General features: G+C 32.9%; 2 protein-coding genes and 1 long non-coding RNA gene across 3 annotated transcripts in view; 2 read left to right on the top strand and 1 right to left on the bottom strand.

The window, feature by feature from the left end:
• Positions 1-137: 137 nt before the first annotated feature.
• Positions 138-5,738, top strand: LOC120354816. Its single transcript, XR_005573208.1, has 5 exons — positions 138-867; positions 1,682-1,841; positions 2,923-3,022; positions 4,417-5,228; positions 5,441-5,738. It is a non-coding gene; the product is annotated as an uncharacterized LOC120354816 (long non-coding RNA).
• A 1,329-nt stretch (positions 5,739-7,067) lies between these two features.
• Positions 7,068-20,619, bottom strand: LOC111052099. The gene is made up of 6 exons (XM_022338722.2): positions 20,399-20,619; positions 15,760-15,926; positions 14,270-14,482; positions 11,958-12,113; positions 10,131-10,339; positions 7,068-8,272 (listed from the first exon to the last, which is right to left on the bottom strand). The coding sequence occupies exons 1-6, from the start codon at positions 20,404-20,406 to the stop codon at positions 8,195-8,197; spliced, it is 831 nt and encodes a 276-aa protein (XP_022194414.1). The 5' UTR covers positions 20,407-20,619; the 3' UTR covers positions 7,068-8,194.
• A 5,142-nt stretch (positions 20,620-25,761) lies between these two features.
• LOC111049374 (MAM and LDL-receptor class A domain-containing protein 1-like) overlaps positions 25,762-27,301 on the top strand; it is a 43,435-nt gene continuing 41,895 nt past the window's right edge. Inside the window, exon 1 of the mRNA XM_039442099.1 lies at positions 25,762-25,853. The gene's annotated coding sequence lies outside the window, so the exon portion shown is untranslated. The remainder of the gene's footprint in view (positions 25,854-27,301) is intronic.

The following is a 27,301-nucleotide window of genomic DNA, read 5'->3' as shown; positions in this document are numbered from 1 at the left end:
AATATTCTTGCCAAATCTCATAGAATTCTATCAACGCGTTTGTTTGGCCGTAAATGCATTACATACAGACAGACGAAAGAAAATCCGAGTTATAACATAGAACTCACTGCGTTCGGTCAATTATCGTTATTCAAAAATTGCATTCAATCTCTATTCTCATTAATTAATTCTTCATATCTTGTAAAATTCGTTCAATAATAAGAAATATTGCCATTCAATCTAAATTAGTGTATAAGCCAGCAGTGTATTATATTGTAACATAACATAGGCCTGCATGAATAAAGAGAACTCTAATCTAATCTAATCTAATCCGTAATCCCTACGCTGTATGTTCTCTTTTCAACTGCAAATGTCTTCTATTGAATTCTTCAATGTTGTTTTCCATCACGAACTGCTTATTATTAAATCCCTTTTTTCTTTTAGAAAAAAACGACTAGCAGTCAGATATTTTTACAATAAATGAATAAATCACTCACTGGACAACGAGATCTTTCGGCAGTTCCGCCATATTCTTGGTTGTCTTCTATTGCTATACTTTTTAGTACGGTATATTGTCTGAGTCTCTCCCCCTCCTACAAGCTCCTTCTTTTGTAATAGTATGTAGGCCTAACTTTCACCATTGTCCACGGCCGTGCTCTCTCTCTCGAAACTCACTCCTTCCTTGTCGAAGTATTTTCGCGCCTTTTTGAGTTGCGTTTGCCTTTTGCTATATAGTTATTGGACTTGATCTTCTTGTCTAATGCAGTCGCAAGCTTGCAAGGGTTAGTTTCAGTTCATCACGTATTGAATACAGAGTACATTTCCTGTTTCCAGTGTTTTATCCAGGCATTTATTTGTTTTGAAGTCACGTGATCTTCTATCATCAATGTAAGTACACAATAATATTACTAAATTTATGGAAGTTTGAATCAGTTAGACTGATAAAAGTATAATTAAGCCTACTATAGGGTAGCTTGGAGAAAATAATATACATTATTATATTATATATGTAGCTTGTGTTTTATTTTTCTCTATAAGGGTGGGTTTAGTTGATTTATTTTGGTTGACCAGTTGAATTCTACCTATCCTGAATACACATTATAGTTATAGTAAGCTGTAATATATGACCTACAGCTTGAACCTCCTTATTTTCCCCCAGTCATAAATAGCCCACAAATTTGGGTTGGGTTATAAATAATTATAATTATAAATAATTATAATAACCAACCCAAATTTGTGGGCTAAATTATAATTTATAACCCAACCCAAATTTGTGGGCTATTGTATGACTGGGGGATAATAAGGAGGTTCAAGCTAAAAATAAATAATTAGACACTAAATTATTTAGTCTCTTATTTCCATCGGTATAAGAGTATCAGAGCCTATAATTTTTTTTCAAATGTTCAGCGTTTCAAAATCTTTTCAAATCACTAACTTTAAAATTATTTTTTCCGAATTCAATCCTAAATCCAAACACCTAGTACAATATTTTTTTTTGCCGTACCTATAAATTCCACTAAATGGAACCGAACTTAGCACTTAGAACAAAAATGATTCACATACATAATCTCTTATTTAATAGAGTTTTTTGGAAATTGCAAAAAATCAAAGGTTACATTATGAATTCATCAGACATACTTGATCCCTTTGAGAATACTTTGATTTTATTCTTCAACTGAAGTATTTTTTTCATTGTTCAAAGGAGACGTATGTCGCGTCATGCGCCGATAAAGCTTCGGAAGGGCGCACAATCATGAGTATCATGGGGAAGCTGGTGACCCTTCCTCACCATCCAAAGCAAGGACGACCATAAGAGAGAGAAAAACCTTTCAAGGACCTTCTGATAACTGAAGTTATGATTGGTAAGATTTCAGCTAATTTCTCTTTTGAAGTTCACTGTGTAGCTTGCTTTATATTTTTTAAACAACTCTAATTTTGCAATATCAATATCAGTCGGACAAAATCCCACTTGAATAGAAAATTCTACTTCACTGTATGACTCAAAAACTTTATTTCGCCATTAAACATGACATCCACAAACACCGTGGTTGAGTGGACATTACTGTCCAAACTTCGCCACGTCATTAAAATGAAAAAGTCATTCTATTCTATTTAATAAAAAAAGAAGGCATTCCATCCAGGATTTGCAATATTGAATCTCTAAGTTGATTTTTTTCAATTTGGGAGGTGGTCATTATAATACTGATCATTAATTAGTATTGGAAATATCAATTGATTTGTAGTAAGCTACAAGTCTGTGATTAACACTCCACATAGCTTTGAAACAGTTTGTCCTATTGATTTAAGGTTCTCACCATTCACTTCATATTGAAATTCCGTATTGGAATAGAATAGAATCGTTACCTTCATTTCAACCTCCGAGGGCGGGGCCCACTTGCTTTGCGGTAGCAAGTTAAGTGATAGGCCTATCATGCATAACAAGACCAGCTTTCAATTTCCAATAAAGAAATACTATATGGAAAACTAGAGATAACTTTGGACTTTTATCCAAATATATTTCATTCTATTTCGAGTTTCTAGAATATCAAGGTGTTAGGCCTACTAATTGTAGGGCACCGTTAATTCTACATAATAAAAAGCATGATTCCATTACTGAATAATGGATATTTTTTGGAAATACATTAATATTACAATTTTCTTATAACATGCTCAGAAGATTCACTTTTTCCTCTCAAATTATTTCACCCAGACTTCTTATCGGTTTTTCTAAACACTTTCCTGTTCATGTTTTACTAAAATCTGCCTATTACATGATAAACCATGATTTATAAAACATTCTTCCTCCTCATCTTATCTTTCCAGCCGATCCCACCTAGAAAAAGTAGTTTTGTTCATACATTGTTTGTCCTTTATACTTTTCTTTCGCATTGTAATGAGTAATGTGTGATAGGATTAGTGTTCTCATAAATTTTATTGTTACAGCAGCTGCTACAAACCGGTGCTGGCCGAAGGCAGAATTGAAGCAGGTCTAGTTGAAAGCGGCTACGTGGCTTGCACAAGCCCAATCCAAGTTGGACAAAATGTAAGCATTAATCTTACAATTCAATTTTTCTTGAAAAACAGCATTGGAATCATGTATAACACGACAATCTTCCCATTCGAAAAAAAGAGCTTGGATTCAATATCACTGAGCCAAGATAGCAGACCAAATTTGTAATGTCATGATTGAGTATAGGAACTTTTATATTAGCACGATCCCCTACGTCCGACCATCAAATCACCTCTATGAAAAGTATCAAGCCGTTTTCAAACTTTTTACTCACTCTGTATTGAGCTGTTTCCTGAATAAGCATCTTTCACCCAAGGTTATTAAAAAGAAGGTTGTTCCATAACTGCCTGATATTGGGACGAAATGAAAATCGGGTGGGTAGAGTAAACTTTTGGCCGGGACAAAAGGTTCACAAGTAACAAGCTTTAATAGTGTTATATTATTAACAATAGTTTAACACATTCAGAAATCAGACCACAGTAGCACTACAGAACTGAGACACTGCTGCCGCTCGGCTGTCGCACGGATATGTGTGTTCTCCTACTATCATCACCGTGTCGCGGACGTAGCTCGGCCGTACCTCGGCACGGGCTCGGTGCGGTTATATGTGTCCCGGCCTTTTAAAGTGCTACAGATCAGAAATTCTAGTACCGTGCGCATGCACTTGTCTTTTCAGCAAGACAATAATATCATTTATGTTGTAATCTTGTTACACTTCTCAAAATAGAACACTTCACTTGGTTTCTACTTGGACTGAATCTAATAAATAGATCTGATTTCAACATTACAGAAACATGATATTATTAATAAAACATTGGTAAAAATGTAAAACTCAATTGATCAATAATTTTTTTATTAAAGCAACCTTGTGGATGTTATGAGCCATGAAAGCTCAATATGATTAATATTTTCAATGCGCCAGTCGTGATCTCAAATGTAGTCGGGATCTCTGATCTGTACTATTTTTCGGGTTCCCCATCACTTTCAGTTTCCTCAAATCGGAATAACCTTGTTTTTAATAACCTTGTCTTTCATGAACCAACAATTTTTTATTGGGTACTCTAGCTATAACTTCATTCTGGAGGGAATGTTGATTGGCATGATTGTGTAAAACTTACCCAAGACTCAGGAATTGTTATCAAATGATCAAAATAGAGAGACTAAACACTGATTCAGATGTGCTATGGTTTGACTATTTTGTCTTCTTCCGATCGGGATTTCTGAAATTTGAGCCACTTTAACACAATCACCGCCATTCAACGTTTTCTTCAGAATCTGATTCTCTACAACTTCTATCAATAAAAAATACAAGTTTATGATTTCATATCCAATTATAACCATTAAGTATTAATAAAACAAATTGATCAAATATTTTCTGCTTTGAATTAGTTTATTTCTGATTTTTTTATTATTTTCATTTTTTCCAGGAATCAGCCATCAACACCAGCTACAATAACAATATTCGACATCGATTGTGAAGATGAACCTCTCGAATAGATAAGAATATAATAGTAGTGACAGAAAAGATCATAAAACGTGCCTACATGTTCAATTTACTGATATCATAAACAATAAATTAGTAATTGATTATAATTACGGTTTTTAATTGAATAATCAATCCCTGAAACCTCAATATTGTTGAAAATATTAATTGAAATTTACAAAATTGCAAAAATGTAGTCTATTTATAATATATTTTTTTAAATTGTGTAATGAGGGTACAGTTACACTATGAGCAAGTTTGCTCATATAAGCGCTTTCAAGCTGGTAGTGAAAACTTACAGGTAAAAACAGAATCTGGTAACATGCATAGAAACACCTCATGACATGCACAGAGAGAATAGAAATGATCCATGAATAATGCAGAGTTAGTACCATTCTCTCCGAGCACATCATAACGTGTTTCATCCATTTGAAAAAAAAATTTCACCTGTAAGTTGGCACTAGGTACTAGCTTGAAAGTGCTTATTTGAGCAAGCTTGCACATAGTATAACTGTACCCTTATGTTCTCACAATATTGTAAAATAGTGTCAAAAATTTTTGTACAAAATTGTGGAATAATTTTCTCACAATACTGTGGAATAATTTTCTCACAATATTATGAGATAATTTTTCCACAATGTTTTGTGGAAATATTCGGTTCAATATCAATATTGTGTTAATATATTTCAATATTTCAGGAAAATATCTTCCCAACATCAACCAATATTTTCAAATATCGTAGGAAAAATATTGAAGGTTTCATAAAGATATTGTCAGAGTATTCTGACAACATTGACCAACATTTACAACACATTGAACAATGTTGTGATAATTTTTGTCACAATATTGAGACAATATTTTTTAAAAAATCTTGTCTCAATATTGTGACAATATTTTCCAATATTTTGTCAAAATATCTTAGCAATATTTACCAACATTGCTATAATATTTTCAAAAAAATATAAAAGGTTTCATAAAGATATTGTCAGAGTATTCTGACAACATTGACCTACATTTACAACACATTGAACAATGTTGTGATAATTTTTGTCACAATATTGAGACAATATTTTTTAAAAAATGTTGTCTCAATATTGTGACAATATTTTCCAATATTTTTTCAAAATATCTTAGCAATATTTACCAACATTGCTATAATATTTTCAAAAAAATATAAAATGTTTCATAAAGATATTGTCAGAGTATTTTGACAACATTGACCAACATTTACAATATATTTAACAATATTGGGAAAACATTCCTTCCAATATTATGACAATATTGTTTTGCTACTTGGGATATTGTGATTAACAATAGGTAATATATTGTGATAACAAAAAGTATATTTGTGATTAACAAATATAAAAATAGTCACTATAACAAACAATATATAGTTTGTATTCAATATAGAGTTGTAGATTCCTAAATGGAAAACATCAGATTTCTAGAATTTAATTGAAATCTATTAATTTCTTCATGACATCATTTCTACATGAAAATGAGGAAATAAAATCTTTTAAATTTGATCCCAGTTCAAATGGCTGGAATTTGTGTTCTGACAAGCTATAGTAAGAAAATTTAGCTGAGCCTTTTTGAATAGAATATCAGTTATTTCTTCAGCACCTTAAAATATTTCAATTACAATATTTAAAAACACATTTGAAACATTATGGTCATGAAATTCAAGGAGATCATTTCAATGGAAATTAATTTCATAGAAGGGAAATATTTATAGGATTAATCTTGCGAATTTCTATTATAATCCATATTAATAACCTGTCAGAATTATTAAGACTTGATCAATAAAATTAAGTTGTGAGACCTGAATAGTAGTAATGATGGCTAATACTTTTGTGGGATGTTACTTCTCATATATTATAGTGATAATTGATCAATAATTTTGTAGATTGACATCTATTTCTCAATTTCTATTATAATCCATATTAATAACTTGAGAGAAATTCTTTGAGTTGAGCTGTATCACAGATCGGTTTAGACTACGGCTGCATTTACAGGAAGTTGTAATGAGGTGTACACTGTACAGGTACTATAGTGAGATTCACGTTACATGATTAACATTGGTTTGCTATCCTTCACTGTCATTACAAAAAACAGATTACTCCATCCTTTTCTGCGCCGTTGCCAACTCATTTGTAGGCTATGACGAAACATAAAAACTACCAAATTATTATTGTCAATTATTATTATAAGAATTTATTTTTAAATCATTGAGAGGTATATTATTTTGACGAATAAAATATAATTTATCATTAACAAGAATCAACAATAATTATTATATAATATAATTTAACAATTATGCCATATAAGCAATAAACAATTAAGCCTGATATAAGAATTATATCAGATATACCAGGATGATTTGAATCATAGCTATCTACTGAAGAAGGCAGTGGAAATATGAAACTTGGCAACTCTGCCGTCCTATCATTTCTATTGACTTTATAACTAGAAACTAGAGTTATAGTTTAAAACTAGAATAGTTTAAGTAATATTCGAAAATGAGCATATCAATAATAATACAGCACAAGTACGACATACTTTGATATAGGAATAATTTAGCAATTAAAACAATTCAGCGATTGATTTGAATTTTTATTCACAACATTTAAATGGATTTTTTCACAACATTTAATGGCAACATTACAGTTTTTCAAAGTTATAGCTGGAAATTGAGAATGTATCTTAAGTTATTCCAGTGACAGATACTATACCATTGAAAACATCTGATAACGTATTAACTTGAGATAGATAAAAATAAAATTTGGACACTTGAAAATAGCATTTACCAAAACCAGTGGTGTTTTAGAAAAAATAAAGGGTACTAGTTTTCTAATAGTAAATATCAAGTACTAGTAGTAGCCCTATATAAAAAGTAGTAAAATAGTAGTAGTAGTAGTAGTAGTAGTAAATAAAAAAATATCACATTTGTCAAACAAGGTGAACTAACAACACTAAAATTGGAACTTATCAGTCTGGACAAAGTTCAAATTAAAATGCAATGTTTAAATTGCGTGTAAGTTATAAAACAACAGTTCATTCATCCATACAATTATGAGATTTTTTAGTAGAAAAACAGCGGTTTTCTTAAATAAAATTTGACAAAAATAAAAATAATGACTTCCATAATGTAATATTAAAAATTATATACATTGACAATAAATAATCATGAAGACGATGATGATGATAAAACATGATAAAAAAATTTAAGTAAATAATAATATTTTATTTAATGTTCTCTTCTTTTGTCAATAAAAAAGTAGCCTTGTATATTCTAACTAATAATAATTTACTACTCACAAATCTTTTGTACATGAGCAGGAGCTAAAAAAACACACGCAAACACATTCACACCATCATTTAAGAAAATTAAATAATTAAACATGGAACAGTCTATATATTTAAAGAGAATATAACAGAATATAACCAATAGATGTATTTGAAATAGAATATAACTAATAGGTAGCAATTTAATATCTTGATAAATTAATAGAATATTTGTTGAATTATGAAATACTACAGTTATGAGATATAGGATATATCAAACAAGATAGAAACACACATAGACTGCAATACACAGTTTCATAGACATCAAGCATCACATCAAGATAAAGTGTTTTGAAGCTGTTAAAAGAGTTGTATGTTGGTAGTACATACGCCATTTTGTCAGGAAACTCTTTCACTCTGTTTGGTCAATAGGAGATTTATTCGGCATCTTGAACAGTACCATTAAACAGTTTATCGGTGAGTATTTGCACGAAGCGTGCTAAATCCGAACATGGCTGAAACACAAAAATAATTCCTTGAGATTGAACCACAGTTAAAGAGCAGAAATATGTTAAAAGTCAAATTCAATTTCAGGTTTAAAATATGTAAATTAAATTATAGTGATAAATAAGAAGACACTGAACTATATATTCTCATTCTCACTAATAATAGTTATTTGTATATCTAGAGTGAAAAGTGATGTTTTTTCTCCCTGAGGAAAAAGTTTGAAGCTCGAGGCGGAGCCGAGGGCAACAATTTTCCTAAGGGAGAAAAAACATTTTTCACTCGTGATATACACAACATTTTTCCTCCACCTACATTTTTATAAAAACTGAAAATAAAATACTTTTTAAAAACGTACGTGACCAAACAATGTGTTACAACATAATCTAAAAAGTAAACAGAAACAGCTGGCTTGTAATCACAGTTCTCCGCCGACAGCGACTATCTGTCGGCAAAAGTAGTAACAACAATGGCCGCCACAACTACGGCTATGATGAAGTTCCCGTTTCAAATTTGATTAGTTAATAAGGAATATTCGTTGGCTGGTATTTTGAATAGCATGGGATATAAAAAATATTTATACATTTTTTTAGTATAGTGATATGAGGTTTGTAATAATTTTAGTATACAAACATATATTTCATAAGTTGATCAAATCTGGTTGAGGTATTGAATTTAGTTAGCTCAATGACTGACTACTCTATATGCTTCCTCATCTGAGCTTAGACCTTCTTACCTATTACAATGTCAGTTTTTAAAATAGAGATGCTTCCCATGTTATTTAAATGGAGTCACTTTTCCTCCCTAGGGAGTTTTTCTGTTTTTTACTACCGAGAGCGAAAAAGTGACACTTTAGTATTATGTTTCAGGGAGTAAAGTGAGTAGTGAGACAGTAGGTGGAGGAAAAGGTTATAAAATATGATGAGACGAAGTGTGGATACTAATATCTTACTCTCCTTGTTATTATGAAAAAGAGCTCTACTACAGAGTGTTAACGTCACTCACTGACTAGTCAGCTTTCAGCTTATAGACTCGCTCAATGTAATCGAAGTTTTAGAACCAATTATTCGGGAAGCCTTGTAAATTATGGGTATCAACTTCACAGCATAATTAAACAGTAAGAGCGAAAACATAGTGGAGCGGCGAAAGTAGAGGGTATCAGAGAAGGTAGCTGAGACCTGTTGAAAAGTAATTTATATATTCATATGGTTCAGAACATAGTGGAGCGGCGAAGGTAGGGTAGAAGGTAGAAGGAAGTGGAGACATTTAGATACATGCATTATTTAACACTTGCAGCTACATCTTCTCTGATTCACTCTACCTTCGACCATACAGATAGAATATCTATATTTTCTCTATGCTTCGACTCTCCAGTATGTTTTGACCTATCTGTGAGTATCCCATCCAACCATAACACTTCAATTGTTTTTTATCGTTCATCAGGAGACCACAGGTTCTCATTTCTTGGCAAAGTAAAAGATACCCTTGAATATAATTTTCGTAGAAACTACGATTATTTCACTACTGGATTTATTTAATTTTCATCTCTGCAACACTCTACCTTCACAGCTCCACTATGTTTTGTACCTAAGAGAAACTAGATTAGAAGGCAGAACGCAGACCATTTTGTTGAGGAATAGTTTAATAGCTAATGAAATGAATAAATTATATAAAATATACAGATAAGCTACAAATTCATATTCAATTCATAGTATAATCCAACAATACTTGCAAATGACAGTCACGACGAAATAGCGTAAATTAATCAACTATGAAATAGAAAAATTCAAAATAATAATAATATTGTAACAAAAACTATAATGGAACAACATTAAAAACGATTAACCAAATCAAATTGAGAATACTTACTGAGGGTGGGTATGTTTCTTTGCAAATCCTCAAGTTTTCTCTCAATCTATTTTCAGGTAGTTGACACTCTTCAATAGCTTGGTTATCATCATCAACAATATCAATAAGCGCACCCAAAAGTGTCTCCACAAGATATTCCTCGTTAATTTCCACAGCTTTGTCGATCCTCTTCAGAAGAATAGCAACAACTCCTACAGCACGAATATCACCTAAAAAAAGAAAAATATTTAGATAAGATATATTTTATACCCTGAGTACGGCAACATAAATTCATTTTTGAATTGATTTTCACTCAAACGTTAGTCGAATTATAGCGTACTGAGAAAATTACCATTTGAAAGGGTTGGATCTTAAGTTTACTTCGGTTTCTATTGCTCCATCAGTTCCGCTTCAAAATAAATGTAGTCAGAATCTCAATCTTACATTCTTAGCGGCTTTTTGCGGTTGATTAATGAAGCAATTACTCCACATTCCAGAAAAGCAATTAGGAAATCTTAAAATGAAAATTGTAGTTATTGTGTTTTATTCAAAGAAAGTTATGTTACCCCGAACGTTGCACATGAAATCGCACAATTAAGCCTTGAAATAACACAGTGACAGGAATGAACAAGTGAATGTGGAACAGTTTGTAACATATAGTACTAGTGAACTATGATAATAGAAGGACCAATAAATTAAGTAACGACTAGAAACAGGACCAATTATTGTGACCCATGGAAAGGCTATACAATATTTCCTTCCAAGTATCACCGCTGTAGTTCAAGATAAAAAGAGTTTGTAATAGGTAAACCTACTCAAATGAGTAAAGCTTCTATATAGTTGTATCTAGAAATCTTGAGCTATTATTTTACGTTAACTTTGCATCACAAAAATAATAAATTTGTTTTAATTATTGAAGTTTGAAATTTCATTAACAAAAATGAGAATAGGTAAACCATCCTTGGTAAATTAAGAAAAATTTCAAGTTAATCAGTTTAGTAGTTCAGACGTGATGATGCGTCAATCGTGCATTTCGTATCCTGTACATTTATAAGCCTATTCCTTTCTTTATACTGTATATATAGCCTAAGATATAGAAGAAAAATAAAAAGATAGAAGAAGAAAAAAGATAAAACCATTATTTTATCTATGACCACTCTCAAACAAAGTATAACAAAACTGGAAACATGACGAATTGAAAACTTGACAAACAAAAAACTTGAAGAACTTAGAATAGGCCGATAACCATCCTCGGTAAATTAAGAGCCAAAATGCAAAATTTCAAGTTAATCAGTTCAATAGTTCAGACGTGATGATGTGTTCATTCGTGATTTATGTATTTCCTATTCCATACATGTAAAAGTCAGTTATTTCCTTTAATTATATATTGAATTTGTCTACCGAAAGCATTGCTTTACAATATAATGGAATGAATAATACAAAGATAATTCATGCTTTAAAATTTCTGACAAAATCGTTTAGTGTGAGATAATTTATTTACCAGTAATGTGGACAATTGTCGCAGAACTAAATAGTTGAGACTGGTTTTTAGGCTGAATTTTTTTAGAATTATAGGTGATAAACCAGGCAGTGAGCATATTTGTCAGAGAGATATTTGAGAGCACTTGTATAGATTAGCATAAAAACTTGGTTTTTTAGATATTTCAATGTGTGTACAGCTGTGTATTTGCAAATATTTGTACATAATGAGTTAGAACAGGAAACTGGTGCTTCAAACTCAACAACATATTATGTCTTGTATTACTATAATAATAATAATAATTAGAGAGTGAATTCAAATTAGAAATTGAGTTTCTATTTTATTTTCTACAACTTTGTGAGCCTCACCTTTCAATGATCGGCAGTCAGTAAAGGCATTACCCACGAAGAACGCGAACTTGATGACAATGTCCACACTCTCTGCTCTCAGCCCTCTCCGAAGAAATTCTGGTCCTCCATTTTGAACGAAAAATTTCATGGCTTCAGGATGTCCACGTACGATAGCTGTAAACATTCATTAAATTGGAATTTCACATTGAAATACAAATATTTACAAACGTTAGAAAGTAATTAACATTAAAGCACAAACCCCAAACTTCATAAAATGGTTTCAGTGCATACTAAAAGATTAAACCGTTTTTTAGCAGTCGTTAGGTCATGTCAGAGGCCCTGTAATTGATCAGTTGCGACCTGAAAACTCTGACACCAGACCTGAGCCAGCCAGGTCACTCGATATTATTAATATTATTATTATTATACCGTTTTTTTCAACTATATTTAACGACACTACAGTCATCTTTGAATATTAGTTATTGAAACTAACACTCACTGTGGAGCTCTTTCAAATTTTTAAAAATCAATTCTCAACACTGCTGTCTTCATCTCGTTGTCATTGGTAGATACCAAGTTGAACTTGCAAAATCTTGTTGTTCAGGAGCTGAACTCAACACACTAGAGCAATATGAAATCTACAAACATATAAAAACAGATTCACTAAACATCTTAAACGAGCAACTAGACTTCAAGTCCCATAAACTTTTTGATTCTATAATAAATTCAAATGAAACCGTCAACAAAACCGATACAAACCGACCGCTCACTACCTACCAATGACAACGAGATGAAGACAGCAGTGTTGAGAATGGATTCTAACTCCACACTGAGTACTAGTTTTAATAACTAATATTCAAAGATATTGGACTGTAGTGTCGTTAAAAATAGTTCAAAACGGTTTATTACTTGAAGTTCGTCATGGATAATGAAATAGATGAAAAGATTAAAGACGGAAGACTGCAGTGAACTAGAACTGGGCGAACCTCGATCCTTACCAAGGACAATGGAATCTAAATTCTATCATAATACAGTTCAACTATCATGATACTTTTTACCGTGGCGAATTCAATAAATAAGATTAATAACAAAATCAGAAAAGCAGAAAGGAATAACACAAACTATTTAAAATGAAAAAATGAATGGGTGTAAAGAAAGTCAGATCTTGTTTATTCATGAGTAATTCGTTAGATAATGTTATTATCTACAATGGGTGAACTGAATAAATATCATATACTGTAGTAAGTTATAAGTTGTGGGCTAAGTTCTAATAACAGTTAATGCTGGGGTTTCAATTTTGTTGATCTTTAATAGTAAAGCTGGGTTTTCGTTTGTGCGTAAATGCCGTCGTCGACCACGACAGGGAGAGAATCTCAGATTGGGTAGATTTCAATTTGTCTACATAACCTAAAATATTATGTTGAATTATATTTTAATGGGTCAGGTTGAACTTATACTTTTTATACTTTTAAATGACAATATGTTGATATTATTAGAAATGTTCAATTCTTTAATAATAAAGAGAAATAATGAAAAGTTATTAGATCAGCTGTTTTAGCACACTTGAAATTTGGACAATATGAATGTCAACAATGCTTGTCGTCGTCGAATGCGGAAATTTACGCATAAACGAACACCTTAACTTGGAAAATTTATTAGGCACACTATCATCAATAGATCACTAATAAAATAACTTGTTAAACTAGTAATTGTAACTATGAAGAATTAACTAAGGAGTAGGTTAGTAATTTCCATCATAGTGCCTGATAATTGATTTTTAATTATCATTTCGATGATTGGCAGAACAATGAATATTAAACAATACCAGGTTTATCATAACTTGCAGCTTTACTCATTTCACCAACATATCGATAAGTAGAGTTTACAATCATAACTGAAAATGGTTGTTTATTTATGAAAAATTAAACTTGAATTTGATAAAGAATCGATTGAACCATGATTATTTCAACGCAATAGTAACCAGGCAAAATCCTAACGAAACACTGAGGTTCTTGTAGTATTCACTAGAGCAGAGCATACTAGATTTGGACTCGGAATTTTCAGCAATTGCCTCTATGTGCGAGTTTACTAGGAGAGAAGACTTTCGTGAGTAGTCCGCACTAGACAGAATCTACTATTTTTCACTCGCATGGTTCATTATTAGATATAGATAGAAATTATGTTTATATCACTCTATGAGAAGAACACGTCGTGTTTTGAAAAATAAAAGCAAGGATAACTAATTAATTCGCTAAAAAACTATTGAGTAGACCTGAAAAACACACATTACAAAGTTGAACAACTAGAGTTTTGAATAAAGAGATATTTACAAGATATTGCAGACATGGCATGTTTCATCTCCGTATCAGTATCAATCTGTTTAATAAGACTCGGCAATAATCCAGCCGAGTATGCAGCGTCTTGAGCCGGATAATTGTTTTGGGTTATTTCTGCAATTAAACGGCAGGCCTTCAACCGTAGGCCTACATACGGCCCTTTGATGTAAGCTAGACATACATTCAAACCACCTTTCCGCAGGAATTCTGAAAAGTGAAGTTACAAGTTGGATTATTACGGAAAAATGCATGAATGTATTTAGCATCAAATAAACATCATAATAAGCATCATAAGCATCAAAATAAACATAATAAACTTTACTTATACACTGTAATCTGTACAATCAACACTTCAATTTTGAGACCAGGTTTCTTCTAATCAAAATATGAGTTCTTTAAGTTTGAAATATTATATTCGTACATGTTTTTGTGAATGTGCATTGATTGCGATATTTTTATAATTGAAACTTCAAATTCCTCATTGATATATGTTATGGATCATTTCGAACATTAAAATGCTGGACATTATTGGCTAGAAAATATAATGATCGAATCATGAAGTAGGCTAAATCCATTTTGAGCTTGAAGGAAAACTAAAATTTAAATATTTTGGCAAAAGCCAAACAGTGGATGCATGACAATCTGTTGCATGTCAATTTACTAGTCAAAATACAAATTATTCAAAACTAGGAAATATTCAAAAGTGAGAACCATTCAGTATTAATATAACATTAAATGAATGGGTAAGTAGGTTAAGATTTGTGGTTTTGAATAGTTCTTATATCCTATTTTGGCTAGTAAATTTACTTAAGACAGTGTAGTGCGTAAATGCATCCACTGTAAGCACAGCCTAATACCACAGAAAATAGTGATTTGAAAATAATAGCAAAATTCATCTAGGTGAACGGTTTTTGCGCATTTTCACAAATAATCATATATAAACCATAATTTTTGTAGATGTCGTCCGAGCCTTGAAAGGAGAAACGAGAGCACAAAGATCACTTATAATACACCATCATAAACTTGATGCTTCAGTGAGTAATTTGATTTGTGTGAATCATTTTTAAAATAAATACAATTATTTGAAATTCGGTTTTTCTCCTTGAATCATTCTCTAGTTTGAACATTTCATGTTCTCTATGGATAATCAATCGACTATGCTCTTTAAATAGGAAGATAAACTAACTTCTCCAGGAGAACTTCCAATAGCTAAGTTAAGCTTTTCAATAGACCAAGACTTTGAGGGACATTACATCATGTAGGAGATATTCAACAAAAAGATACCTCATGAGAATTTACCACTATTTGACTCCTAAATCTCTTGTTATTTTCATGCATGAAACTTGAATGACTTTTAAATGAATAAGATTATTTTATAATTGAATAAATACCATATTTTAATTTTTTAGTGAAGAACCCGTACTCCACATAGAACCAATAAATTCAAGAATAGTAAATAAAAGCTGACAGAGCAGATTACTCACCGATCAGACCTACTTCAGCATCGCTCACCGCATCAATCAATACCTCCATTATATTTTCACTCAACATCACTTCCGAATCTTCAGGTATAAGTTTCAAAAGCTCCAGGCATTTCTGCACAGTTTCCTTAACTTCACACCCATTCAGGTATTTCGCCATTTTATCAGCGCTGTAACAAGAGTATGATATGACTTTTTGTGTAGTTGAGAAGTTGATATTGTGGTAATTATTCATATTGAATGAAAAAGACTAAGAAATTGTCAAAAAACAACTGATTTATTGATAATTAGAAAGACCGGTTTCGGTTATTACACCATTGTCAATCTCTGATAAACAGTTTATCATTTAACAATTTAATTATCAATAAATCAGTGGTTTTTTGACAATTTCTTAGTCAATTTCATTCAAGTATGATATGAGATTTAGTTACAAAACAAGGTGGGTCAATTAAAAGGTACGATATACAGCATTTTCGAGTAGGGTGGCTGAGGCACCCAGGAGTTGAGGCATGAGTATAAATGTGCTCTGATATAGCATCTCCACGATGAAGAGTAATTAAGAATGAAATGGAATAGTCATGAAAAATGAGCGTCTTTCAGCTATAATCCTGCATGGAGGTAATTTTAGAATAACCTAGTTCCGAAAATGCCTCATGGCATGTATAAAGTAAAATAATAGTTATTTTTTATTAGATTTACTACTACCCTTTATTCTATTAGAAAATCTATCAAGAAGCCCTGTAAAAAATAAATCAATAATCATGTATATTTGCTCTACCTATTGATGTGCTATATCTTATTAACCTATTGATGTGCTCAAGTTTTGGAACTCAAATGTTTTTAAGGAACAATTAATAAGAATACATCTGTGATGCAGTAGTTTAATTCGAGAGAATCGGTGCTCTAAGTACTCTGGGTCCTGAAAGCCCTGTTCTTACCGAGTTTAAAATATTGTAATTATCGACAAATTCCTTATTCCATTCTTCATGAATATTGAATTCTTCCATATTCTTCAAGAATAGCAATAAACGTTATACATAATATTATAGGTTACATTGCTGATTATTGAATTAGGCTACTAACTCTATGGATGACCATGCTTGAGAACAATGAATGATGGGTATTGTGGTTTAATTTAAATTTCGCGGATATGCAATGCTGAAAATGTTGAATTCCTTGTACAACAGCACTGAAAAATCTATAACTTTTTCTAGTGCTGCCTTAGAGATGTGTCCCCGCTGCTATACAAGGAATACAATACAGATGTATTCTTATTAATTGTTACATGAAAAAATTTAAGGTTAATAAGTAGGTTACATATAATATAACCAACCTTCAGTGATGCTCTCAAGCATAGAGCTGTTGTGTCAGACATAAACTTTCTATGCTTGGCTATATCAGTAGCTTGGCTAAGGGTTAAAAAATAGTGGAGCGGCTAAGGCTGAGGGTTTCAGAGAGGATAGTTCAGAGTGTTAAAAAGTAATGAATGTATTCAAATGTGTCCGAACATAGTGGAGCGGCGAGGGTAAGATAGGAGGTAGATGGAAGCCAAGACATTGAGTAACATTATTTTCAACACTCACTATATTCGCCGCTGTACTATGATTTAATACTAAGGTGTGTTGCACACCGAAGAAATGTATTCAATTCACTTTCACAATGGATTCCGACAAAGCAGATGTGATTTTGCTGAGATGGTTGAAAAAGAGGATGCGAAACGAAAATACATGTTTATTTACATAAATAAATAGTACTGGGTTCATTCCTTCAACAGGGATCGGCACTGTAATAACTGGATGCATATTACTCTCAATCTCAATGGTGATCCTGAAAATTTCAAGATTTTTCATCTCGAGGCCTTTTTTTGGTCATCTGTTGGATCATCCATTATTTGATTTCATTGAAACTGTGTTTCAATCGAACTCAGAGTTAATGTCTCTAATAAACTGCTCTGGGTTAATTTTGTCCATTGATTTCACTGCAACTGAATTTTACGTTTTATGAAACGGGTTTCTTTGATGTGCATTGCGCCCGCACATAATACTCGGCTATTTGAAACGAAGAGCTCTCTGAGTTACAAATGAGCAATGACAACAAACTTTGAGGTTGAATTACGAGTTTTTAAGGAGGGAAGGTATTCAAATAGATTGGGCTTCCACCCCATAACAGAATACCAAGCACTGAGCAAAGCCACGATAGACAACGTTTGTGACCTCAAGTTCAACACATACAGTAGATTTCCAAAATTTTATTGTTGATGAATTTGAATGATTTATAATCCCGCTGGAGTGTTCAACAACACTGTGTTGTCAACTTTAATGCATAATTTGTCCGTTAGGATGGATAGTCTACTATAGTATTCCGATAGCAAAATCGCAGATAACGAGATGCTAATAGCTTGAATGAAAACAAGTAAGTTGATGACAATGTAACTCACATAGAATTTATCTCAAAGTTGGTAAATGTGAATGCTTCAAAGATGCCACTGTTTCCGGGGGTCATGTAGCCTAAGTGTGTGTGAGAATACACAATTATCCAATCTGAAACACAATAAACCACCTCCTCCCACCAAAGCTCAATTTGGAATCCCTCCAGCACTAGATCCCGCGAAAAAATGGAACTAGGAACCAAAAAAAGGACCCCGCACTAGGAACCGCAAAAAAATATGTTTTTATAGTACAGGTACACCCTTGTAGTAATTCAAGTACGGTAACTGTTTCTATCTACCTAGCAGCCTTCAACATTTTTTGTCATATTAAAAACTGTTCCAACCTTGCATGACATACTGTTGGGTAAAATGAAGAGGTATGGGATGAGTGGAGTTCGCCTGAAAACCATGGTGGATTACCTCTCCAATAAAATGAAGGTCACATCAGTGAATTGTGCGGTCAAGGGAGGTGATCTATGGAGTGCCGCAAGGATCGATTTTTGGTCCTCTGTTGTTCCTTGTGTTCATCAAAGACTTCAGTGTGCATGAAAGAGCCTTATCGTTTGCTGATGATACCACCCTACTGGCCCAGGATGAGAACCCCCAAACTGCTGTTGCCCAGTCAAATCTACTTGTAGAAGAGCCTAGCCAGTGGTTTAAATCAAACAAACTGTGTCTAAATGAGGGGAAAACACAGAACCTGGTGTGCACCTTAAGGCGAGGTCTGCAGGCTCGCGGCGGTCAAACTCTTGGGTTTTGTGATGGACCCCACTCTATCGTGGGAACGACATATTGGCATGCTGTGCAATCGACTGGCAAAGCAATGGCCAGGGTGACGTTTTTGATGCAAAAACTGAAGCGACATGTGCCTGCCAACTACTCAATTTCAGCCTACCATGCGCTGTTCCATAGTCATATAAGCTATGGAATAGTACTATGGGGCCATGCGGGTAGCTGTGAAAGGATTCTCCCACAGAAGAAAGTTCTAAGTGTCATCACGTCATCGCATTACATGGAGCACTGCTAGACTGTCGAAAGTACATGAATACTACCCCTTATAGACAGTAAAAATTTTCAACAGACTGCCGATTTGTGTTCGTGAACTGGAGTATGAGAAGTTTTGTAGGCTGGTACGTGAGAAACTACCCTCTATACTCAATGCGAAATGATGAAACCAGTGGACTTGTGGAATAGTTTGAGACTGTTTCATAATTTAGAATTGCAGTCCATCTACAGTCACGTGAAACGACCTATCTGTAGCCATCTCAAGTTATTTGTGTTTTATTTGTTTTTAACCATCCGGCAGTCGCGCTGTTGTAAAAAGTACAGCAGTGTCAGTTTTTTGCTGCACAAAATTATTGAATGGGGTGGTGTCAGTGAATGAGTGACCTATGCATTCCAAAACTCTCCCCCCATCACTCCACTGAGTTGCAGTATCAACCGAGCAATGGTTCAGTCTTTAGGTGCCATTTAGTCGCGACAGTGCATAAGTCGCACTGTGCATAAGATAGGGAAAGACTGTATATGGGGACTGTAAACGAACCAATAAAACAGACTTGATGGCTTTGCTTGATGTACCCTACTGGGCTATGAAATGATAATCATCAATATGTTCATAGGCGTGGTAAAATAATCCAAGGAGATGGAAAAAGTAATTATACAATTAATTAATACGTTTTGACAGTAAACAGAGTACATAACACTTGGAAAATTGGATGTTGTACAAAATACAGCACGCGACTGCTCTTGTGATCGAATAGGGCGCGACTGCCAAAGGTTAACTTTGACGAAGTCTGTCTGGCGACTGCCGGTCATGGACTAAATATACTAAATTACTAAACCATCAAACATTTTGTTTTTGTTTTTTTCTAAACCACCCCTCGTGGACTCTCTCGTTTAGATTCTTGAGATTAGGTAAAGTTGAATTTTGTCGCAATTGTTATGTTGTCTGTCTATCAACAGATCGATATATAGACAATGCAATTCATTCTTAGAATAATTAATTATGAATCATCAAAGTTATTAATCTGAAATATAAGATGATAAGCTATTATCATATTATTTGGACTATTTTGAATAGAAACCTTCAACAATCGTTGAAACATTTCATTTTCAAGAGGTATGCAAACCTTACATCACATTGCATAATAATATTACGCACTAGAATAAAAAGCATCCATAACCTACAAAGAACAAACTCTGATAATCACAAACCTCATCATTTTGGCAGATTGATTTGATCACTTGCACACGTAAAAGGACGTTTAAATTTGATTTTTAACTAAATCTTCCTTTCCGGATCCTATCTACTAGATTTCACAAATATTACTTATCTGTTATCTCTCAATTCAAATCACCTATCACCCTATCAGATTTTGATCAGACGAGGAGACGAGACAAGATAAAGCGTTTTACATTTTGGAATGGAAGTAGAACTCTGGTTCACACAGCAGCTTCTCTTTGTCTCAGAAATAAAGTAACGGCCAGCAACAGTCACAGTTATAACATAGTTAATCAAAAGTATTCTTTCAGTATCTATAGTGAGGTCCACGTTATAATGGCAGTGTACGATTTGCAATGGTGTTGCTATCCTTGTTTATCGTTCAACAAATGTGAAAGAGTTAGGGGTTAGGTTTTATTTAGGTTATATTTAATAATGTTTCATTAGGATAGGTTAGATTTTTGCTTTAAAATTGCAATATGCTAGAAGGGGCTAGGGTCTAGGTAGAGTTATGTTTTTGATGTTTCAAAGGTAAAAGGATTGGTTAGGGGCTTAGGATTTTGCTTTGAATCACATGTTTGTGAACATGTTCATTAAATGAACCACATGTTTGTGAACATGTTCATGAAATGAACCACATGTTTATGTTTTGTTCTTAAGATGACTAATAAATCTAAAGTATTAAATGTGAAAGGGGTAGAGGTTAGGTTTAATTTAGGTTATATATTTAATAATGTGTTATTAGGATAGGTTGGGTTTTTGCTTTGAAATTGCAATAAGCTAGAAGGGGCTAGGGTGCAGTTGGAGTTATGTTTTTTGATGTTTCAAATGTGAAAGGATAGATTAGGGGGTTAGGATTTTGCTTTGAAATCTAAATTATTCAATGTGAAGGGGTTAGGGGTTAGTGGTTAGGTTTTTTTTTATTATATTTAATAATGTTTCATAAGGTTAGGTTAGGTTTTTGCTTTAAAATTGCAATATGCTAGAGAGGGCTAGGGCCCAGGTAGAATTATGCTTTTTGATATTTCAAAGGTGAAAAAATAGGTTAGGATTTTGCTTTGAAATTGCAATATGCTGGAAGGGATTAGAGGTTTTTCAAATAGTTATGTTTATTGATGTTTTAAATGTGGAAGGGGAGGTTGAGGGTTCCTCGGTTTTTGTTTTGAAATGGCAATATGCTGACTTAGTTATAGAGTTTTTTAACATCAGTTAAATAACAACTGTTATATTTTATTAATTATATTTTTCAAAAGTACTCTTCCTTTTATCGAATAAAATGATTATATATTGATCATTATATTGGATTTAATGATAAATCATCATTGGATAATAATATCTTCATCAAATAAAATGACGATTGGCTCCAGTTACAGTGCTTGGTAACCATCATCACAAAGAACGTTACATTCAAAGAACTGACTGAATGGAACGGGAAAACCCCGTTGCTAACGCATGCGCGATACGGTGCTGTCTGAGACAGAGAGTGGTTTATGGTTCACACTGGTCGAGTAGAGTGGGCGAGCTACTCGACCTATAAGCTGCTGGTTGGTTTCAACTCGCCCTATAGGTCCACGTTATAATGGCTAGGTTTGATTGGCAATGGTATTGAGGCTATAGTGAGGTCCACGTTATAATGGAAATGAAGAAAGATAGCAGAACAACGTTGCCGATCCTCTGTCTAGTCAATGCCTTATATAGATGGCAGCTGATACAGGTTTATTATTGTAGTATTAACTATTCATTCTCATTAAAAATAATCAATTATATTTTATTAAACAAGAAATTATATTTTTAAATGATTTCATGATGAATTTTCATAATTGAAAATTATAGTTAGTATAGTGAGGTCTATGTTATAATGGCAGTGAAGAAAGATAGGAGAAAAACGTTGCCAAGTCTCTCCATTTTGCCACTGACTGTACACAGCTGTTACTCAATTAATTCCATTAAATGAATCTAATAATAATTATCATTTCCTTGATAAAATGATCAATTTAATGTAAAATTAATCAAAAAAATATATTGACGTGACAACGTCTTATAAATTGGTTTGCTGGGTGACACTTCAAGAAACTGTGTTATGTTCCCACATTATGTGCTCACAATGAGAGCGAGTGAGAGCGTTTGTTTTGGTTCACGGTCATCTGGAAAGAGCACGAATAGGAGCAGTGGCGAGCAACTCGAAGGCGTTCACCTGGAGAGAGAGTGAAACGGAGCAGTCAACCTGCACAGGCGCCGCAAGCAATCTCCTGCGACTGCACCTGCTTAGGTGAATAAGTGAATAGGTTATGTTGTAGTAATCACAATAATGCATAATCACATAATCATGCATAAGTGAATAGGTTATGTTGTAGTAATCACAATGTTGTGGTTCAGTGCAAGATTCTTTGTATAAATTAATGTTTTCAATATAATTCTTTGTATAAATAAATGTTTTAAATTGTTACTATTATTTCATCCTTCTTCCTACTATACGAATGAATATTCACATTAAAATTATTTTACCACTCAAAGTCGTTGTCACGTAAAACTTTCGCCCGTATACCGACTTTACAGGCAACCATGCAATTTTTTTTTCATAATTTGATTCAAAAATTTGCTTTCATAACTGAGATTGGATTTTTATTTTCATACAAACCTGAAATGGCAGCTAATTTAAAAAGCCATGATACAACAATCTGAATTTCAAAACAACAGAAATTTAGCTATTTGATAGGTATTCTATTCCAATTTCTTTTAAAAATAATAGAAAAATATAAATCTTATTAAAAAATAAGTAATTTCAATGGATTAATAATATTCTGAAATAACTTTTCAATATTATTTATACCGGTATGAGTAGGTCTAACCTACACAGGTAGGCTAACTGAAGCATGGATGAAATCTAGGATGGTTAGTTATCAACTTTTAAAATGTCATTTCAGGTATTTTAATTTGTGTTTCTCATACAGTAATGTTTAAAAATTATTTCATTGTTTCAAAAATACATTTTAAATCAATCAATTATATAAATCAATTATACATTTTAAATGAAGATTTAAGACTTGTGTACTCAAGTTTTTTGATAGAATGAAGAAAAAAAATGGCGGCTGAGAATATTGTTTGTTCAGTTTTGTACAGTCACTGTCAAAAGTAAATATAACATATTCTGGCAAATAGACAACATTGCAAAGCAAGAGAGAGATAGTGCTATCTGTTTTGTTGTATGATAGAAAAGGACAGCAACAGTATTGTCAATCGTACACTGCCATTATAATGTGGACCTCACTATAGTAGTAGTTAGTAGTAGTTGGTAGTAAGTATAGTCAGTTCAGATGATCTGGCAACAGAGCAAAGTGAGAAAGAGATAGTGCTATCTGCTTCGTTGAATGATAGACAAGGATACAGTCAGTTCCATGTTATAATGGCAGCATTTAATTAGCAATGGTATTGCTATCCTTGTCTTTCATTCAAAAAAGGGGATAGCGCTATCTCTTTCTCGCTTTGCTCTGTTGCCAGATCGTCTTTTAACAATGTACAATTAACAATCAATTAACAAAATATTTCATCTTAATTATGGAAATTCATTATGAAATAATTGAAAAATATAATTTCTTGCTTAATAAATAATATAATCGATTATTAGGATGAACCGTTAATATTACATCAATAAACCTGTATCTGCTACCGTCTACAGAGGGCATTGACAAGACAGAGGATCGGCAACGTTGTCTGCTATCTTTCTTCACTGCCATTATAACCTGGACCTCACTATAGCAATACCATTGCTAATCAAACACTGACATTATAACGTGGACCTCACTATAGGTTCGATACTCGAAGCTCGAACTCATTTATAATATCAAGTGACCTGGCTGGCATCAGAGTTTTTTCAGGTCGCACCTGATCAATATCAGTGCCTCTCACATGACCTAACGACTGTTATCAGGCCGCTGGGACCGACGATTACATCTGAAACACACGGGAGTGGCCCAAGTAAAATATTTTTCGCCCCACTTGGATGTAATGAGCTGGTTTACGTGCGTCATATGGAGGCCGAAAGTGATTGTTTTCTGACCAGGCCGGTAAAATTTTTACGGCCCTAGGGCTGTAAAATAACCTTGAAGTCAGCTGATTCTGATTTGATGTGAACATGTTTAAAAAATAGTTTATGAAACGGAATCAGTTTATGCTTCTAGAATTGAATAAAGTTTTTGCAATAAGATACTATCATTTTATTTGGATGAATGAAATACAAATGAGATATTATAAACTATTCAAATTCAATTTTCAGAGTATAATAGAATCTAACCTCAAACCTCCTAGTAAAGCGTTTATCACGGAACATGGTGGATAAACGGAATCATTTTATGCTTCTAGAATTCAATAAAGTATTCTGTAATAATATACTATCATTTTATTTAAATGAATAAAATACAGATAAGATTATAAACTATTCAAATAATTCGATTTTCATAGAAGGATAGAACTTCTAACCTAAACTTCCATTGACATTCAGATCACATCGGATTGGCCGAATTTCAAGTGTGCCAAAACAGCTGATCAAAAACTTTTTCAAGTGTGATAAACCAGCTGATCAAAAACTTTTTCAAGTGTGATAAACCAGCTGATCAAAAACTTTTCATTATTTGTGTTTATCATTCAATAATTAAAACATTTATAATAATATCATATTATTGTCATTTGGAAGAATAAAAAGTATAAACTCAACCTCTTACATAATTGAACATAATATTTTAGGTTATTTAGACAAATCAGAATAAAAAATAAAAATACTTGGACAATTTCTTGATATTCAGATTTGCTAGAGCTATGACCTTCCACTTTTGCTTTCGGAAGTGCTTATAATAGACAATGAGAATAATATTATTATTATTCTCATATATATATATTGTTTATTTTTCTGTGTGGCGAAAAATTACGTTCTCACCATGGGCAAAAATGTTTTTCCGGCTCTCAATCTTTTCTAGTCCTCGGCCTACGGCCTCGGACTTGAAAACCGATTTCGAGCCAGAAAAGTCTCATTTTCGGCCCTAGGTGCGAAATATACTATTGCCTGGGCCGGGATTTGAACCCGGGCCTCTTAATTATAGAGCCAGCATAATATAATCCACTCGACTACGGCCTATTGCTCAAACGCAATACCTATTGCGTTAGCCATGCTGTGGCTGAACCAAGTCTCGAAGAATATTGTAGGAAATTCCAGTGAACTCTAAACTAACATTAACTCTAAACTAACGTTAGTATAGAGTTCACTGGGAAATTCTCACCTGAAGTACGAAAATACGTCTATGGTCGAATACCTTCAAGACGTCCCTTAAAATGACAAGATGATTTCTCATCGACGAAATGATACAGATGTCGATGTGGTCGAAAGCATAGGTAAAAGGTTTAGCCACGGGTTTAGCCAAGGAGTTTTTCAAAGAAAGATGTTCACTTTCTTCAAATGTAGGTATTGTTTTAGGTAAAGGATCAGGTTTATTATATTGGTTTTTTATACTAACCTAATTTTACTCAACATATCCATATAGGCCTATGGGACAAGAGGTTGTCAAAATTTCAATGATAAATTACTTCTTTAGAATTTTTATAACCTTTATAGAATTATAAAGGATCCAATATCCGTCACTCAAAATAGTATTTCTATGGAATTTGAATGACTGTAATAATTCATTTTTGAGAAATGTAGTGAACTCTTGCGTTCTTGCAATCCAGCTTATTCAATGGCAGCATTTATAAACTATTCTCAAGAAAGATTTAAGCCAAGTAGACTTTGCAAGCCTAGAAACCAATCTGAAATTATCATAATAAAAATCAAAACAGAAAATCTGTATTGAAATTCACAGGACAGGCTTTACCATATAATATTTAGGATAACTTGCTTATGGTTTATGTCACAATAAAATTATAGTTGAGAATGGTTGCAAGATTTCTCATATCATTTTGACTGGTAGGTTAGAAACTTAGGAGTAGCCTCTACCTACGGTAAGCTGTCTGATATACTAATTTTGTGGGAACATTTGCTTAATATTCATGATTCGTACGAAATATTTCTATTTTTAATAATAAAGGAATGCTATTTGGTAATTTAGTGCCCAAATATAGAAAATATTCTACTAAGTACAGTACCGTACCGGTATCTATGAAGTTTGTTCTATAGACAATCGTATGAGATATGGAATGCTCTCTATTATTTTGGAAAAACAGGCCCTGATAAATCATTACTGCAAGCAAAAACATCACAAAACATGCATCTCTATTTAAAATAATGCAAATAAAATAAATGTAGAAGTGGAAAAATATATAGGAGTAAATATTTTTTCATTAAACACTTTCCATCTTTCAAATTGAATAAAACAAGCTGTGTGTGAGATATTGATGAGATCTATTTAATGTTTGTAAGATCTATCAATGCTGGAATATGATAATGTTCAAATGGTCGCCTCGGTGACCGCATATACCTATGGTGGTCGGGATCCGAGAAGCCCATTTTTCCATTAATCAGGCGCACAAATCGGGCTGAATCTCATTGATGGCTTGAGAAATGAATATTAATATATCAAATAAATCTTTTTTTGATAAAACAATTTGATCATTTGTAGGTACTTGTTAATGGACGCTATAACTCTTCATAGTAGTTTGGTAAGACATAGCCTACTAAAAAGATGAGAATTAATTCGACACTTGTGCAGCTTCAACTACACGGCCGTAATAAATTGTCAAAGTTAGAATGAAACTCTCAATGAAAATTGTTATACTTTGTCTTTGGACGGTGGAAATAAGGTCCTTAGGTTTTTACTGGTGATATTTTCCATTTTTTTTATTTGGATACCATCAAGCGTTAGCCCACCAAAATGAAATAAATTTCTAAAGAATGTATTAAACAGTATCTAGGT

This window comes from Nilaparvata lugens, chromosome X (genome assembly GCF_014356525.2).
Source record: "Nilaparvata lugens isolate BPH chromosome X, ASM1435652v1, whole genome shotgun sequence".
Taxonomy (NCBI): domain Eukaryota; kingdom Metazoa; phylum Arthropoda; class Insecta; order Hemiptera; family Delphacidae; genus Nilaparvata; species Nilaparvata lugens.
The sequence above is the reverse complement of the archived record's forward strand: the minus strand, read 5'-3'. Positions and strand labels throughout refer to the sequence as shown.